The sequence below is a fragment of the Theropithecus gelada genome, chromosome 18 (assembly GCF_003255815.1).
Source record: "Theropithecus gelada isolate Dixy chromosome 18, Tgel_1.0, whole genome shotgun sequence".
Classification (NCBI taxonomy): Eukaryota; Metazoa; Chordata; class Mammalia; order Primates; family Cercopithecidae; genus Theropithecus; species Theropithecus gelada.
Window position 1 is genome coordinate 3,591,800 of NC_037686.1, and position 18,700 is coordinate 3,610,499.

Here is an 18,700-nt window from a genome sequence, read left to right on the forward strand (position 1 = left end):
ATACAAGAACAAGTTTGCAAAGAAGCCTTGGGAAGAACAAAGGAGAAAAAGGACATAAACGTGGGGCTACAGTCTTACAACTAACATGAGTGATGGATAAAGACACACATAAAAGGAGTTAAGAGGCTAAAGTCAAGAGTACTGTCATAAACCGTGAGAGGCAGAATTAAGGGTTTAACCTATGAATTAGACGGGATTTAAGTAACAAGGTTACCTGAAATTTTTTTCCCACCCTAAACAACAATTTACTGTTTCTCTAGGATCATGATTCCCAGAAGTAAATTATTCCCAATCACAAAAACAAAAAAGTATTAAACATTTAAACAGTAATTTTTTAAAGCCTTAGTAATGCATATCATATGCAAAAGCAAATCAAAGTATAAACAATCTGCTAAAACTGTAGGGTTGACCACGTGTGGTGGCTCACACCTGTAATCCCAGGACTTTGGGAGGCCAAGGCAGGCGGATCACCTGAGGTCAGGAGTTTGAGACCAGCCTGGCCATCATGGTGAAACCCCACCTCCATCAAAAAAACAGAAAAATTATTAGCCAGGCATGGTGGCACATGCCTGTAGTCTCAGCTACTGAGGAGGCTAAGGAGGGAGAATTCAGCCTGGGTGACAGAGTGAGACCCCCGTCTCAAAAAAAAAAAAAAGAGTACGCCCCCCAAATCTCAAAGAAAAAAATTACACTAACTTCGTAAAGTTCACACTTATACTGTCCTGCTCACTACTGAGATTTTAGTAAGTTCAGAAGTTTTTTAGAACAGAGTAGTTTGTGTGCAAGATTTTTAAGTGCTTTGTGGTTTTATTGTAATTTTAGGCATAGTTCAATTCTATCTACTTCATATAACACACACACAATACCACTTATCTGCTAGATATCTACATTTTTAACTTAATCATTAACACTAGTAGACTCCTAAGTCTGTTAGCTCCCTATAACAAACCTTCTGTTTCTCCTGTTTCAACACACTGAGTTCCCTGGGGTCATCCTTCGTGTGATAACTGGCGGGTGTTGCAACTGTGTTGTTGATGCTGCTCATTGAAGTGACAGTCGGAGCATTCCCTGGTGGAGTTATACCCTGAGATGGCATGGGAAACATATTCTCAGATTCTCACCGAACTCTGATTTCTTCTGCATGATATTGGGAATGACTAACACAGAAACCATTAGGCTCTAAAACATTAACACTTCATAAAAATGCATTAATGCATAAGAAACGATACTAGTAAGTAATAGCTATGTTAAAGCAAAAGTACTTTCTGAACTCGCTTTTTATATTTCCCAAACAAAATTAGTTATAATCTAATGGCATTATGTGCACCTAATAAATGTACATACTTCATTAAAATTTATACCAGCCTTACATTGTTTTAAAATGAATACCATCTAATTCTTTGTGGCTTTTAATGTTTTTTACTAATTAATAATTGTCAATAATCTGAAAAACAAGCACCTTCATGTCTTCTTACCTTTGATAACACTCAATCTGAACAATTTTATAAACCTCTCTTGTACTTAAAGTCTATCCCCTAATACACTCACGCCCTCACACACATCCCGGGCCAATAAACACACTTAAAGACTCACATAACCATTAACTCCATAGTTCTCTTCCTTTCTTTTCAAATTTCTTTAATAGATAAAAGCAATACTGTATTATACAAACAAGCAGGAAAGGGATTCCTTAATTATACTTACTGATATCCCATTTGTTCTCTGTCTCAACAGAAAATAATGTATATTCAACCATAAAATGTCTTTATAATAAGACCCCTGACATCCCTGTTCTTTACAGCCCCTCAGTCTTCATTAAAACAAACCAGTATTTTTTTCTAGAAAATATGTCACCTTCAAATGTCAGATGGAGGACATAAATGAAATGCAATACATTTAAGAAATTCAGAAAATGTCAGTGTTAAGGCCTCGAAAATTTTTTAGAAGTGAACACAAAGAACTGAATAGGTCATAAAACTTCAAAAATAATAAAACCACATCTGATCCTTAAAAAATAACCACTACCACTAATTGGACATTACGTATTTCATAATACAGAGCTGACAATCCGAACAGAGCTAATAATTCAAAGAACCCTATTTTGTACAATAGTCAGCACTTTCGTATCATGTGCCTCCAGCTGTCAACAATACACGGAACATGCTGAATGGCTTTCAGTACTAGCACTGACAATAACTCAACTGAAGACACTAGGGGTCATTAACAAAATGAAATGTATTGGCACACACCTGCTGATCCCGAGGACTAGGGTAACGACACAGCTCAGTGTGCTTAAGGATGGTATTTGCTTATGTTTATTATCCAGGAAAAAAATACTAAGAGTCCTTTTGTTCTAAAATAAAAGGGTTCCTAAGTTTCCTGGGGCACCTTATCTATAATCCAAATCAGAGCTATATCCCAAAAAGTAGCCCACACTTTAGTGATGGTTCAAATAAATGAGAATTGTTTTGTCACAAATAAATGATTTATTTAAACTATAAAAATAAAAATATGAACTCAGTCACTGTGATTCTAAAGTTGGCTCCATTTTTTTACCCTGTAAGATGAACACAAAACTTCAATCTTTCCTTACTTATATACTCAGTATCAAGGTCCTAAAGAGTCTAAGGAAATCAACAAAATAACATCATACTTTTTCACTGCATTCCAAAAACGTAAACACCCAAGAATGAACAGCATCCGTAAAAAGATCAAAATCCTCAAACAAGTGGGGTATATGTATACAACACACTTGATATGGTTTGGATCTGTGTCCCTGGCAAATCTCACGTCAAATTGTAATCTCCAGTGTTGGAGGTGGGGCCTGGTGGGAAGTGACTGGATCATGGGGGTGGGTCCTTCATGAATGGTTTAGCACCATCCTCGTGGTACTGTTCTCATGATAGAGTTCTCATGAGATCTGGTTGTTAAAAAGAGTGTAGCACTGCCCCTTCGCTCTCTCTTGCTCCTGTTCCTACCATGTGAGGCATCTGCTCCCCCTTGCTCTCCACCATGACTGGAGGTTTCCTGAGGCCTCCTCAGATACAGAAGCCATCATGTTGCCTGTACGCCTGCAGAACTGTGAGCCAATTAAACCTCTTTTCTTTATAAATTACCCAGTCTCAGGTATTTCTTTACAGCAATGTGAGAACAGACTAATACAGTACTTAAATACCAGTGTACTTCTTTCTGCACAAGGATACAGGAAGAGGGGCTGGGGAAGTGAGGAAGTGGGGTTAAGACACACTAAAAAAAAATCATGAAGTTCAAGACTTGTTACCTCTACAGTATCTGAGGAGAGTGCATCAACAATTGTGATAGCTATTGCAGAATCTGTTTTCAACACTAACCAAATTTTTCTAAGTTGACTACCAAAAATGAAATTTTGATCGACTCTCTAAAGTAAATGTGACCCATAAAAATGGTGCTTATCTGAGGTGATTGATATGTTAATCAGCTTGATTGTGGTGATCATTTAATAATGTATGCATATATTGAAACAAAAAATAAAGGTGTAAAGAACCCCTATGAACTTCTCCACTGCTCTAAACACTAAATAAAGCTGAACAAAAAATACAAATGCCATCCAGAGTTCTATGTTAAATCCTAAGCTGTTACCAGCAATGCAGTTAAAAATTAAACTGATTTTGCTTAAGTTAACACACTTTTTACAACATACTAATAAACTAAAAGATCGAAAGATCTCAAAGAATTCTCTGTATCACAATCTTAACTGTAAGATAAAAAGTATATTTTCCACTCTATACTTTTAAAAAATACATCAAGTTTTCAAAACATTTTTGTTCATCTTGCACATTTAGAAATGTATTTTCTTTGAATAAGGGAGTGTCATATTTCAGCAATTGTGTAAGTCAGGATTCAGCGTCATATAGCATTTTATCAATTCATCTGAAGTAAATTAACAAACTGTGTATCACACTATCCAATAATGTCCTAATTTCCAAAGAGCCAAATTTCATGCTAAACAAAGAAAACGAATATTAACTACTAATTTTATCTACAGATACTAGAAAGAAACCAACATGTCAAAAATATTTTTTTAACCAGTTTTATCAACTTCACCTATAAAGAATATTGACCTAGAAACAGCAGGATACAATTATCAATAGGGTCTTATTACCACATGAATAAAATATTAAGAAAGAGATGTTCTGTTATTTATCTTTAGACAGATATAAAAGGTTTTATCCTTAATTATTAGAAACAAAAACTTCTTATATATTTTGTGCTATCATAAGACTTCAGATTTGGTACCTTAAGATTTCATATTTTCTATAAAAGATGAGATGCAACATTAAATTGATAACTTGAAAGTCACACAATCAATTAACAACCCAGATGGAACTCGGTCTGTGCCAGGTTGCACTGAGTTTCAACACATTTCTCGGTATGTAACATTTCTTGTACAATCTGCAGGTTAGTTAATATTACAAGAGTGAGTTTAGGCAGGAACAGTATTTCCCAAAGTATATTTTTTCAGAACATCGGCATTTCCTAATTAGGTTATTCTAAATAAAAAAAAAAATACTGGATTAAATATATTTCTTTACCATTAAGTTTTCTCAGAGCCTTTAATAGGCAGATACACATGTGATTCCTCTTGGAGACATTTACAGTATTTTTCCAAGCTCACTTGACTACAGAACGCTTCCAACCTAATACACTGGGAAATACTGCCTTATAAAAACACAGTGTTTTAGTCTCTTTAACATACACATTAATCAATTAAGGCCACTTCCAGCCTAGATAGTATAGACACAATTTTTGCAAGTTCCAATTACATAAATTTGAAATGGTGATATATTACAATCTTTAAGTCTCATTTTATGTGTAAAACTTGAAATGTAAATTATAAACATTCAAAAACATCCATCAAAAATCATAACGGCAAGGCCAGTGAGCCATGAACGTCATAAGTTATATTTATCTATTGCTATACTGAAACACCACTTCAGCCGGTTCATAGAAGTACCTGCCCATTCTTCTCAGGATCAGTATTGGATTTTGCACATTTTGAATTACCCAACATAATCCAACCATAAAATGCAATCATTACCCCAAGAAATAAAAGGATCCACATCATCCTATATGCTGTTTTATCATTAAAATTTTACCATTTGAAGAAGCACCTTCAAATGAAAAATGGGCCTCCACTCATCTTGGTCAAAAAAATGAATAGAGAGTTTGACAAAATTAAAAATCAATTTTGTCACAGGGCCCCGGCCGACTGTAGTCCTGAAATACCATCTCCCACTGAAATGGTCCTGAGCTTCTTTCCAGGTCTGAACCTGGAAAAATCTTGCCACATTAGACAAGAAAATTACCAAAGACTATGAGGATCAAAAAATCTCAAGAACCAATGTGAAAAGTATCCTTACCAGGCAACTTGAGCACCAATAATAATAATTAACTGCCAAGAGTTAAAACTCAAATATGTTTAAATTCATGAGTTTTATCAATATAGAAGCAGGGAGGGAAGAAAGAAAGGATGGAAAGTGGAAGATCAACTGTACATCACGAGGTGGGATGCTTACAAACCAACTCATTTTTCAAAACCTTTAAAGATAAACTTTGGCATTTGTTCTGCCTTTTTAAACTCTACCACTTAATAACCAAATATTACATAAGCACAAGTTTCTCTTTACACAAGTATTGTAACTAGTGTTATGAAGCAGGAATGACAGAGTATCACCATCAGACAATCTTAAATGAATTAACAGACCTAGGCCATATTGTCTCAATCTCAACTTTACTGACATTTTGAGCCAGATTATTCTTTGTTGTGGGGGCTGTTCTGTGCATCACAGGAAGTTGAAAGGCATCTCTGGCCTCTGCCCACTAAACAGGTTACCTGTAGCACCCTTACCTACCTCTCAGTCATGAAAATCAAAAATGTTTCCAAACACGGTCCCTAGAGGAGCAAATCGATTGCCCCTGGATGAGAACCACTCATTTCAAACTTTCAATCATAGGAAATACCAGGGACAGGGGAAGAAGGCTAAATGGGACCACAAGGATGGAATCAGCAAAATCAAGTCTGTGGGAACGTCTATAGGCAAACATAGTTTAATAATAAAAACATTCAATAATTTGCAAAAAAAAAAAAAAAGAGAGAGAGAGGAAACAACAAACTAAGAGATTTAAGAAACATATCATCCAACAGAAGTATTTGGACTCGGCCATGCGCGGTGGCTCACACCTGTAATCCCAGCACACTTTGGGAGGCCAAGGCAGGTAGATCACCTGAGGTCAGGATTTTGAGGCCAGTCTGGCAAAAGCCTGTCTCTACAAAAAATACAAAAATTAGCCAGGTGTGGTGGCGTGCACCTGTAATCCCAGCTACTAGAGGCTAAGGCAGGAGAACTGCTTGAATCCGTGAGGCACAGGTTGCAGTGCGCCAGGATCGTGCTACTGCACTCCAGCCTGAACAACAGAGCAAGACTCCATCTCAAAGAAAAACAAAAAAAAAAAGAACAACTATTTGGACTTTATTTTCATCTAATTCAAACAAACTGCAGAAAAAAAATTTTTTTAATGACATCTGTGACAAGTTTTAATGCTGCCTGGATAGCCTGATATTAAGGATATGCTAAATTTTTAAAGGCATGGTAACAGTATTGTCATTAAAACTCTTTTATCTCTTTTTTTAAAGTACTTTGAAAGATATACATTCAAACAGTTACAGATTAAAGTATACCATGTCTGGGATTTGCCTTAAACAATACCTAAGATGAGAAGTAATAGGATTTATATATAATAAGCTTAACCACAAACTAGTCATTGTTAAAGCTGCTCATAAGTTCACAGAGGTGCATTATACTCCTCCTACCTACTCTTCTAGGTGCCTCAAGTTTTTCAAAATAAATCTTCTTAAAAATTATCTTTAGCAAATATTTCCTACAATTTAATATACAAGTCCAGATAATCCAATTAGTGAAAATACATTAGCACCTAGCTAATCAAGGCTCAGACTCAAGATATTCTCTAGAGTACTTTGAAGTTACTTAACAGCTTTCAGGTTACTAGTAATACCTGCTCTGAAAAGGTTCCAGGTTCAAACTACTGCTGCTCGAGTTCCACCACAGGCGATTCTGGGAACTCCATTCGGTATTTGCTCAAGCGCTAAAAGAGACCCAAAACTACTTTCTTGGATAACTATGGGCTAGACCAATAGGTAGGCATAACGGCTCTTTTCACCCAAGATGGGTAAATCGCTGGGTTCAACTGTCATTACTGTATCATTCCCATCAACTTCTGGTTTGGTTTCCAAACCAGTGAGAGCTACTCTTAATCAGCAGTATCAAATACCTGTGGTCTCAATCCTTTTCACACATCTCAAAGTGTGTGCTATCCAGAGCATAGCAGAAGCCCAGATAGAAGACAGATTTATGCTGACTGAATTACTGTAAAAAATGACATAAAACTCTAAGTGAGAAAATATCCAAATGTTTTTTTAAAAAAAGTCAATCCAGACAATACGCTGTTTTGTTTTCTTGATTTCAACAGTAAGAGCTGTGCAAGCTATTAGCTTCCCTCAGCCTAAGCCAAAAAAGAAAACCTCTAAATGGGAAGCATACACAGGCCATCTAACACTCACTTTACAGAGAATATACGTGTTCACATGTTTTTGCTTTTGGCAAATACCTCAAAAATCACTTAAAAGAGGTATTTTTAAAATTCAAAAACTAATTTGGTCAACACCTAATTGCCAGAGACCTTTTCATTTCTGCTTATCCTGAAAGAGAAACACAGTAACTGAGCCCACGTATTTAATCTGCATGTTTACTTTTCAATAGAGCAAATGGCCACCAGATTAAGGGAGTAGTCATGTCAGACTGTAACCAAATCGTGCCAAACAATTCTATTTATCCATATTATTGTATGTATTAAGTCACATACACACACAAAAAAACTTATCTTTCAAGTCTCTCTTACCATAGGGAAAGATTCAAATTTGCAACCCAGACAGGGAAAAGGACAAGGTAAGTGACTATAATCCACTCTGTACATTCACCGACTACTATTTGTTTGTTTTTAAATAAACACATATATCCCTCAGTCCCCCAAATTGTATTTGACCTACACTAATGAGTAAGCAGCATAACAATTATTTACTAAAGAATGCAATCAGATGGATTTGACTAAAAACAAAAGTGAGCAAAATACCTGGGAATAGCTAAACCTGGAATAAACTGTCCGTGTAAGTGAATTTTTTATCCCCAAACTGCTGGTACATAATGGCCAAAAAGCAATTTATATGTATTTTTAAATTATGTATACATGTCTCATTCTAAAAAAGAACCTGTAGTGGTTTACGCCACAAAAATCTGCTATACTTAAAGGATTCTTCTCCAGGATGTAGTCTAGACCTAAAAGTGAGTCTTTCTTTCTTCTTGGATAAACAAAATGTTATTTAAAAAAAAAAAAAAGTATACCAAGTTTTTTAAAACTTAACCACTGAGTCTTATGACATGAAAGAGCCATAACACACATACCTCAAAGGTCAAAAATAGAAGCAAAATTAATCAAAGGAACTGAGCGCTCAACAGCTTCAATTTTTTTTTACATTTTCCTACTTACCAATTTGTCATTTTCATTAGGCATTTCAAATACACATCTCAATTTGGAATCCATTAATTCATCAGGTTTTGCCTCTTTCCACTAAAAAATAAACAAAACCAAAAATGAGACATAGGAGGTATGATCATGGTAAGTAAGTTTGACCTCATGGGACAGCTAAAAGATGAGTGTAGCTGCCTGGCTTGGCTAAAATACACTGGTGCACTCTTCACTGATCACCCTGCCATTGTTACTGGCTAATGTCACAGAATATATAATCCTAGAGTTACTATCACCATCCATTAAAATCACGATGATATCGCTAGCAACCACAGGACTTTCTTCTTAAGAGCAGCATTTCTTTCTTTTTTCTCTTTTTCCAGTTGGTCTCATTCTGTCTCCCAGGCTGGAGTGCAGTGGCCACTCCTGGGCTCAAGCAAGCCTCCTGGGTAGCTGGGACTACAGGCATCTGTTGGTTTTTTTACTTTTTTTTTTTTTTTTTATTGTAGAGACAGGGTCTTGTCATGTCGCCTGGGCTGGTCTCGAACTCCTGGGCTTGAGATACTCCCATCTTAGCCTCCCAAAGGGCTGGGATTACAGGTGTGAGCCACTGCACTAGGCCAGTAGCAGCATTTCTAAATTGTTTCTAAAAAAAAAAATACTATTTAAAAATTCTTTCATTCTGTAAGTTAGGATTATCTACAATGAAGACATTGGCAGTTCTTTAAAAATCTAAATTTAACTTTTAGTTTTTAGAAATTAAGTTTTTCTACTGACTGCTGAACAAAACCCACAGTTTAAACTCCACTCCCCAAAATAAATTCTTCTTCTGTACTTACCACAGCTTCCATATCTGAAGTGTTTGGTGGAGCAAAAATTGTCTGTACCATAAACTTGTGTTTACTCTTTTCATTCGGATCATAGTCAAAGGGCTGTAGCATTACTAAATAAGAAAAAAAGGATATATTATATTGTCTCCTGCATGTCTGAAAGACATACATTGAAACAGTTACAGATTAAATTATACCAAGTCCGGGATTTGCCTTAAACAGTATCTGGCCATAGTATCATTCCTATTACTTCACAAATATGCAAATTTAAAGAAAACCAAGAAGGGTTCAAGAAACCAAACACCAGAAATCTACTAAGTTATTAAAACTAGTTATGAATTTAGGCTTCATTTTAGTGTTTTCTGATTTAAAATTATATAGCTGGCATATTTAAAGGAGAAACAGTAACTTAAAACCTCACTACCATCTATTTTTTGCTTTTTAAAACTGAGTCTTACTCTGTCGTGAGGCTGCAGTGCAGTGGCGCCATCTCTGCTCACTGTAGCCTCAACCTCCCTGGGCTCATTTTGTAGAGAAAGGGTTTTCGCCATTTTGCCCAGGCTGGTATCAAATTCCTGGGCTCAAGAGATCCGCCTTCCTCAGCCTCCCAAAGTGCTAGGATTACATGCGTTAGCCGCAGCGCCCAGCCCATATGTTAATATAATTAATTTTTCAAAAATGTATTTTAAATAAACATCTATTTCAGTTTATGAATTTATTTCAATCTTCTAAGAAAACAAAAGTACACAAGGAAACCATATAGCCTCTTGATTTCTAAAATATATTCTACAGTCTCAATAACATTCAAAATTTTTAAGCATTTATAATTTCCCAACTTTTAAGTTTTCTAAGGTTCCATGTGGTTGTAAGTCATGCTAAATTTATGTAACGTGAGTCCAATATGAGACTATATAAAAAATGAATCAACAGTTACACAAAGTATGTACATGGTATTATAGAAATTATTTCCCTAACTTTGGATTATTTCTAAGATATATCTCCACACTTTCGAAAAGATAAACACGAGTAAATAAATGTAGAAAATAACAATTATGTAATAAAATCTTATTCACAAGGTGTGTCTGAGAAGTCCATTAACTGCTATCAAGGTTAAGACAACTTTTTCAAGGGGCCAAATACACAGCAGCAGGAAATGTACTGGATAAAATGCCTCAGAATACAACTTAAGCTAAATAAAATTCCATTAGCAACCTTCACTAAGTAATCATTATAAGCTAATCACTATGAACCAAAAATCTGTGAATAAAAAGAAAACTTACAACATGGTTAAGTTTATGGCAGTCACACTCTAATTTAGGTTGCAGACCACAAAACGAGACAAAGACGATCTTGAAAACATATATAAAAATGTGCACAAATTGGAACAAATTCAAAAAAAAGTGTCAAAGGGACACGGGGAAAAAGAGAAATGAGCATGTAGTACAGAGAATTAACCAGAGAAGGTTGCTGGAAGAAGCATACCTTTGAGTGACTGTAAATGGAAATAAACTACACTAAAAATTGGAAAAGTCAAATTCTCATTGACGTAGAGCAATCCAAGGGCATGTTTGTGTAATCAGTAACCAGTTTGTCTGCAGGTTTTAATAAGGCAGGTTTCTGTGGAAGAAAATGCTTTGATACGTTATTTTCTCAAGAAATATTAATACACAGAAACCAGCAATCTAGGCCCCTCAAAGAAAAAATCATTCTGCATAGCTGTTTGGATTCCTAGGGATATAACTGTTTGTACCAATAAACTATTTTTAGCCATGTGGATTGAAATAATTATATCTTCTGGCCAGGTGCAGTGGCTCACGCCTGTAATCCCAGCCTTTGGGGAGGCTAACGTGGACGGATCACTTGAGGTCAGGAGTTCGAGACCAGCCTGGCCATCATGGTGAAACTCTGTCTCTACTAAAAATATAAAAATGAGCCAGGCTGTTGGCGCACGCCTGTAATCCTAGCTACTCAAGTGGCTGAGGCATGAGAATCACTTGAACCCAGGAGGCGGAAGTTGCAGTCAGCTGAGATTACATCACTGCACTCCTGCCTGGGCAACAGAGCAAGACATTGTCTCCAAAAAAAAGAAAAAAGAAAACAAGAAAGAATTATCTCTTCTTCCAATTGTGCTAAAGGCTTAAAGATGTAGTCAAAAGCAGCAACATCCAGAGAGCATGCATTCCTTCATCTTTATTTCCCATCTCTTCATCCCAAGAACTGATGAATTAGACTTAGCAAAGAAACATGAAAGGCACCCCTCCCAGGCCTCCTTAACACAAGATTCACTAAAACATCTTTTTCCTCGCTGTTGAGGTTTTTGGCTATACCTGCCGAGAGAAGATTTAGCGTCCCCAAAAACTCTATGGTCTGTCCTTCATGGCCTTTGCACTCAGGTTCCACCTCTAAATACTCTCAATGAGCCTACCCTGGGTTCTCTCTCTCTCTACCCAATTCTGCTGTGGACTTGAAAACTGATATGGAATTACTGTATCTTGGGATTACTTATCAAGATCACCCAGGCCTTTTTTTTTTTTTTTAATGTGCACTTTTTTTTTTGAGATGGAGCCTTACTCTGTCGCCCAGGCTGAAGTGCAGTGGTGTGGTCTCGGCTCACTGCAACCTCCGCCTCCTGGGTTCAAGCAATTCTCTGCCTCAGCCTCCCAAGTAGCTGGGACCACAGGCGCCCAACACCACACTCAGCTAATTTTTTGTATTTTTAGTACAGACAGGGTTTCACCATCTTGATCAGGCTGGTCTTGAACTCCTGACCTTGTGATCCACCCGCCTCGGCCTCCCAAAATATTGGGATTACAGGTGTGAGCCACCGCGCCCAGCGTAAACGTACACATTTCTAAGCCATGCTCCCAGAGATTCTGATCTGAGAGAGATGAATCCATGTGTGTTCCCGCTCCCTGCGTTATTACAGCACATAGTGGGAGTTGAGAAGTACTGCTCTAAAGGAAGAGTAAATGCAGCCTGAGAGGTTCTCCCCCCTAAGTAAAATACATGGAACCATATAAGTTCTCATATTTAGTTCCTATTTCTCAGCTATATCAGTGAAGTCAGAGGGACTGAGAAAGAAAAAAACAGTTTATAGGGGAATTAGCTATGGTACCAGTATCGACTCCATAGCAGGAGTAAGCAATCCATATATGGCAAGCATACTTCTTTGACAAGTAAACACGTAAGAGAGTAGTAAAATAAAAGTTTTCACACGCAGGACACTGTTGACATTTACAATGAAAGACATAAAGACTCATCTGATTTGACACAGTAGGCAAAAGTGGCATTATACCTTCTTAAGCAGAAGAATTATGACACTTCTACAGTTGCATGCAACGTGTAATATGATCATGATCTGAAGGAGAATGACCCATCAGAAAAATGGTATAATTTTTCAAAGATAAAATAACAAAGGCAGAGAAGGTAGTGGTTAGCTGTAGAAATAAAGACTAGATATAAAGTTTGTAATTGACAATAATTTCTTATAAACTGACCACACTCCCTACACAGAAGATGAGAGTGAGAAATTTTCTGAAACAGCTTGCATATAGTAGAATAACAAGACATCTTTAAAGGCAAAGCCAGAATAATATAAGAATTATCTCCCTCCCTCCAGATGAAACCTTATTAAACAAAAACAGAATCATAAAATGTCAAAATTCAAATGTACATAAATTCAGAACATGATTTGCTACCTGAAACAGTCACAGTTGACCCTGGGTCAATAATTCCACTGTTGGGCCTCACACAGTACCGGCGAGGTGCTGTAGTCTTCACTTTGAAACACACTTTTCTATCCGATGGATTTCGCAATTTAAGATTTGTAGTGACTACATCTGTGAAGGGGCCTGTAAAGTTTAAAAATTAAAGAGAAAACAAAATTTAATTGGATTCTCAACAACAAAGGAATCAAAACTGAAAGTATGTAACTTTAATTTTAATTATGTGTTGACATTTGTAGGCATAAATATCCCAAATGGCTACTAACACTGCCTTTCTCCAGGTGGTAGACTTAAAAAAAAGTCGTGTTTTCTTCTTCATTCCCTGTATTTCACAAAATTTCTACCATAAACATGTATGATTTCTATCAAAAAAAAGTACTGTGAAACTTCTGATCTATGAAGTTTACAACTGTATTTTTATAGTATGTTAACACATTGCTGAAAATATCAGAACTTCCCAGTTGTCTGCAAACCAGTGTCAATCTTCAAGTTCATTTTACTAGGCCAACTGCAAAAATCTCTACATCTGAAGACCCTACACCCTATGACATCAGTGCTTTTGCTTTAACTCAATTTTGTTTGTTCATTCATTCAATCCATTCATTCATTCACATATTTGTTAAGTGTTTATTATGCCATATGCTGTAGATACAAAGTTTTTAAGCTTTGGTTCTGCACCCAAACAACACAAAATCACAAAACAAAGAACCCAAAAGGCTCATCCATTTTGCTAAAGAAAGGCCTAAAGAAAAATTATGCAGATTAATTTAGACAACAAAATAAATACCGGTTAATTTGGAGGCAGAAGATAAAAACATGTTCCAGTTGGGAACAATAACCACAGTTCTAACTATTCCAAAAGTAATTTTAAATGATTCTAAAAACAATTCGTTTAAAGTTGTATTTTTTTAAAAAAAAAGCTAGAAGGCTGGAATCAAAGACAACTATTATAAAGGCTATCTTTTCTTTATTTCAACTTTAAGAATAAGCATGTCTTTTAAAATTTTACAAAGGCAAGGTCATTAAAAGACACTTATTATCAAGCCCTAAGAAGTAAACTGATTTTATCCTATGCTTAAAGTTTGTGAATAGTAAAATATTTTCTAATAAATAAAAATTTGGAACTAGGATGAGAGGAAGGAGATAAAAATGAGTGAAAATTAGAAGAAAGCATGTAAAGGCAGGTTTTAGAAAAGAAAGCATTGTAATATTGGGGGAAAAAAGCATACATGTGATAAAGTATGATGTTCTGAACTGCTTGTTTCATTATATGGCCAAACTAATCATTCCATTTACAACATACACCCCTTGCTGCTTCTTCAACCCCAAGTGCTTGCATTTTCTTTTTGAAAAGCATCTGATTAACAACTCCACCATAAAACTAGTATAAGAGTAAAGACAAAAAACTCCAATGTGTCCATTTTACTACAGGAATCCACAAAATGGCTGGCTGGAGATATGTTTTGAACTGATAAAACTAGAAGTCTTAAAGGCGAATTCCATTTCTTAACATTCTCAAATCCATAATTACTACAAACACTTTAAAATGTAAAATTTTATTGGACTATTTTGAGTAGGACTTTAACATTAGTAGCAAGCACAGATTAAAATAAAGATCCAATTTCTTAGTAACATGACAAAAAGACACGTCACAAAATTTTAATTTTGAACAATCCTAATCCATAATATGAATACCTAATTATTTTTAATTATGTATTTATGTATTTTCATAACATAACTATGTAAGTTTTTAGTATTTGAATGTTTTATTAATTTAATTCTCTCCAATTTTAAAAAGTGCCAATTATCCAAACTAAGGTAAAATAATTTTTTAACTGATTTTTAAAATGACTGTGGGTCAGTTTTGATCAACAAACTCTACAAGAGTTGTACAAATTCTGAAATAGTATTTACATTTCATGATATTGCCCACCAGGGATTATAAATTGTCAATACAGATTATGGGATTTCTAGACATAAAAGTATAAATTATCTAAAGATGATGATAATATATCAAAAGAAATACACCCCACCAATTCAGAACAAAACTCTTAACAAGGCATGTTAACCTTGCAAGTAAAATGTAGAATTACCTATAATAAACCCACCCAACAAACGAATTTGAGATTTTCTGCTCCATTGTATCCCTCTAACCTAGCCTCTCAATGAGGGTTGCTCCCAGCAGATAGTTAAGATTTGAGCCCCTTTCCTAGTTTAAAATGGAAAATTATCAAGTACTGATGACCATTAGCAAAGGAATAACCAGATTTAACAGCTAAAAAAGGTCATGGGAAGAAATATGTGGTCCACTTTTGTGAGTTACAGAATCCTTTAAGAACCTGATGAAAGCCGTATCCTACACCTCAGAAAAACATACATAGGTAAATATTCACAAAAATGTTACACTGACTTTTATGGAAGGTAAAACGAGTTAGAGAGCTGGGTTCAGGGATAGAGGGGTTGTATCATGTACCCCCAGGAGCTGCTGATTTAAAAGGCCTGACGAAGAAATCTACCTTAAGATCTTCAGAAAAGAGAAGTTATATACCTTACTGAAAGTGCTACAAACATAACCCTTTAGGTGATACTGCCCCTTACAAGGTGTTTTCATTAGGCATTATGATTGGGTGGTACTTACTGGGGTGGGAGGTGGGGGCAGGAAACAGGACAGTAGACATTCTGCAATGCAGACCCACACAATGAAGTCCTATGTTCCCACTGCATCGCATTTTCAAATACTCCTCCAGAAATTCATATTGGTGGAAAATCTCTTTTCCAAGTATTCATCTATTATGTGAACAGGAAAAATGTGTACTCTTTTCTTCAGAATGTTAAAAGGTGAGTTCACCGTTACAGAAGATTATTCTACCAATAGCAATGCCACTCATGATACCTGAATCACCAATACAACACATCTGAATTAGTCAGCAGGCGTTTGTAGGTGACACCTTCACATGAATCTACCTATATGCATATTCTTATTTTGCCCTTTTATCAATGTTAAGAAAAACTGTCAGTACTATTCAGATAACTCGTCTTATTTCTCTTAAATCCAAACGTACTCATCTTAAGTAGATACAAACATCTGACTACTGTACCTACAAACTTAAGTAGGGTACAAGTATCTGACTACTTCATTATGTCTTCTAGGGTAGTCATGCCCAAACACACTTAAAATGAGCATTCTATTATAAAATTACTTCTTTTTTTTTTCCTTATGTTATATAGCTAGGGTATATATATTTTAAAATTTTTAATTACATATGTTATTGGTCATTTTATATATGAATTTCTTTTCAGGTTAGTAATAGGAACATTACAAAATCTAAAAATGAGGTATGAAGTTAGAGTTAAGAACCCCTGAATTAAACCAATAATCTCCTGCTTTACTAATTGAACATGTATCCTTTATAAGGCTTAGGTGATTAAACCATCAAGAGAAACAAGTGACTACCATAAAGGTCAGGATAATGGTTAATCCTGCAGTGGAAGTAACTGGGAGAGGGTAAAAGGAGAGCTTTGCCGAATGCTAGCCAAGTTCTATTTCTCACCCTGGAGGTGATTATATGAGTATTTAATTTTTAATAATTCCTTGAACTGTATATATCTTTTCTTTATGAAAAACAAAAAAGTTTTTTTAAAAAAACTGATCCTTGACATAACCTTGAAAATTTGAAAAAAACAGTGAAAAGCAGTTTTGATGACAAAGTGAACATCTGATGCAATTTATGGAGTAAACAAATATGTTTCGAGGATTTCTGAAACTTAATCCCTATAAATGGGGAAATCCTATCATTTGCCCAATATAAATGCTTAGTTTAACATTTAGGAAACAATTTTTGAACTAGTCCATTTTAATCAAAAGTACTGATAAAAACTTATGTTAGAGATATGTCACTGTTTATAATGAACTATCCCGTATAAAAAAAGAAAACTGCATACAAGTTACATTTATTTGCACTCTTATATTGAAAATCTACAATAAAAATACTTCTACCTTTCAATTATGTGGCTGTTGTTCTTTGGAAGCCTGACCATCTCCTGCCACTAAGTATTCTGTCCCAACTCCTCTATAGCTGTCACTGCCATTAAGTCAAAATCCTGCTCCTAGTCCCAAATTCTTACAATCAAACAGAAATGTAACACAAACACAAATGTGGCCTCTCAGTAAAAAAGTCTGAACATAAGTTTTTTAAAAACTTACAACGTGAGATGTAGAAAATTTTAAGGCAGCTCTGGGTTGCCAATTTTAAGGCAGTCAAGTGCGACTGGCCTGCCTCGTTTGCCTAAAAACCTTTTTTTCCAGCATGAAATACCCTTTTTAGTCAGTCCACATATGTAAAATTCAACCATTCAGTACAACGGCTTCCTTTTAAATAGCAGGACCTTTCTTCTCCAAACCGCCCAGTCTTAAAAGGAATCCCACTAAGCTAAGAAGAGCTACCAAAAACAAAACAAAAACAAAAAGAACCACTCTTAAAAACTGTTATCATTCATCCATATTTTGATGTGAACTACTGATAACAAAGTTATCTTGAAATCCTGAGTTCAGTTCAGCTGCAAAGAGAATCAACTGTGGAAGAGGGGAATAGTTAGCTTTTCCTCCAACATTTTATTATGAAAAATTTGACACAGAAATTGAGATAACTATATAAACACTCATACATCACTCACATTCTACAATCAACATTTTGCTGTATTTACTTTGCAGCATATCTATCTGCCCTGTCCAGACATCCACTTCATTTCTGATGCACATCAAAGCAAGCTGAAGACATGAGCACAGTCACTCCTGAACACCTCAGTATGCATATCAACTTTCGTATTTGTTTTGTTAAGAGTATAAAATTTTAATACAGGATAAGCAGGAGTATATCACACAGAACATTTCAGAAAACGCTTCAAAAATGTAGCTTAAGAATAAACAGACAATGTACATGAACATTAATTTATGAACTCTGTGATCCCATTTAGGCTAGTTACTCAGAGGCGTGTTTAGGAGACAATTCTGTATGGGCCTCTACCATTTCTGCACATCTTGCAAGGAGAAGTCCTGGGAGTTTTTACCTAGACTATCTTTTCAAGGATGTATTAAATAGTGAACTGTCTTAGAAGACAACACCTCCCTTCTGAGGAGAGGGGCAGGTTTGTTCAGCGGCCAATATAATAAAGATAAGGTCTTCTTCTGGACTAAAGGTCAGGTAGGTTTCTGTGCAGCCCACTATGAAAGATTCAGGTTCTCTAAGTTCAGGGTTTCTAGTTATGATGCAAACTCATTATGTGAGTAGTCTCTACCTGAACACCTCTGTCACCTCCATGGACCTTGAGAAGGGCAAGGAAAACCAACACAAATATAAATCCCATTCCACTTGCAGTGCCATGAAAAATTATGTCCATTGTCTAACTCAGGAAATCTCACATCTTCTACCAACATCTACGAAACTGCAGCAGGCGAAATTTTTCAGTCCCTTCACAGTTCTTGACAAGGTCTTTGTAAATTCTTGGCTACGCAGTGCAGACTAATGAGGAAGGCTGGGTGCTCTGTTCAAATACACAAACAACGTA

General features: G+C 35.7%; 1 protein-coding gene across 2 annotated transcripts in view; it reads right to left on the reverse strand.

Moving 5' to 3' along the window:
- VAPA (VAMP associated protein A) overlaps positions 1 to 18,700 on the reverse strand; it is a 42,538-nt gene that overhangs the window by 11,066 nt on the left and 12,772 nt on the right. The window contains exons 2-5 of one of the 2 annotated variants that reach the window (XM_025364980.1): positions 13,109 to 13,261; positions 9,420 to 9,523; positions 8,602 to 8,682; positions 950 to 1,084 (exon numbers count right to left, since the gene is read on the reverse strand). In XM_025364980.1, the coding sequence (XP_025220765.1) occupies positions 950 to 1,084; positions 8,602 to 8,682; positions 9,420 to 9,523; positions 13,109 to 13,261 (473 nt within the window). The remainder of the gene's footprint in view (positions 1 to 949; positions 1,085 to 8,601; positions 8,683 to 9,419; positions 9,524 to 13,108; positions 13,262 to 18,700) is intronic. The other variant, XM_025364981.1, reaches the window with a different exon arrangement.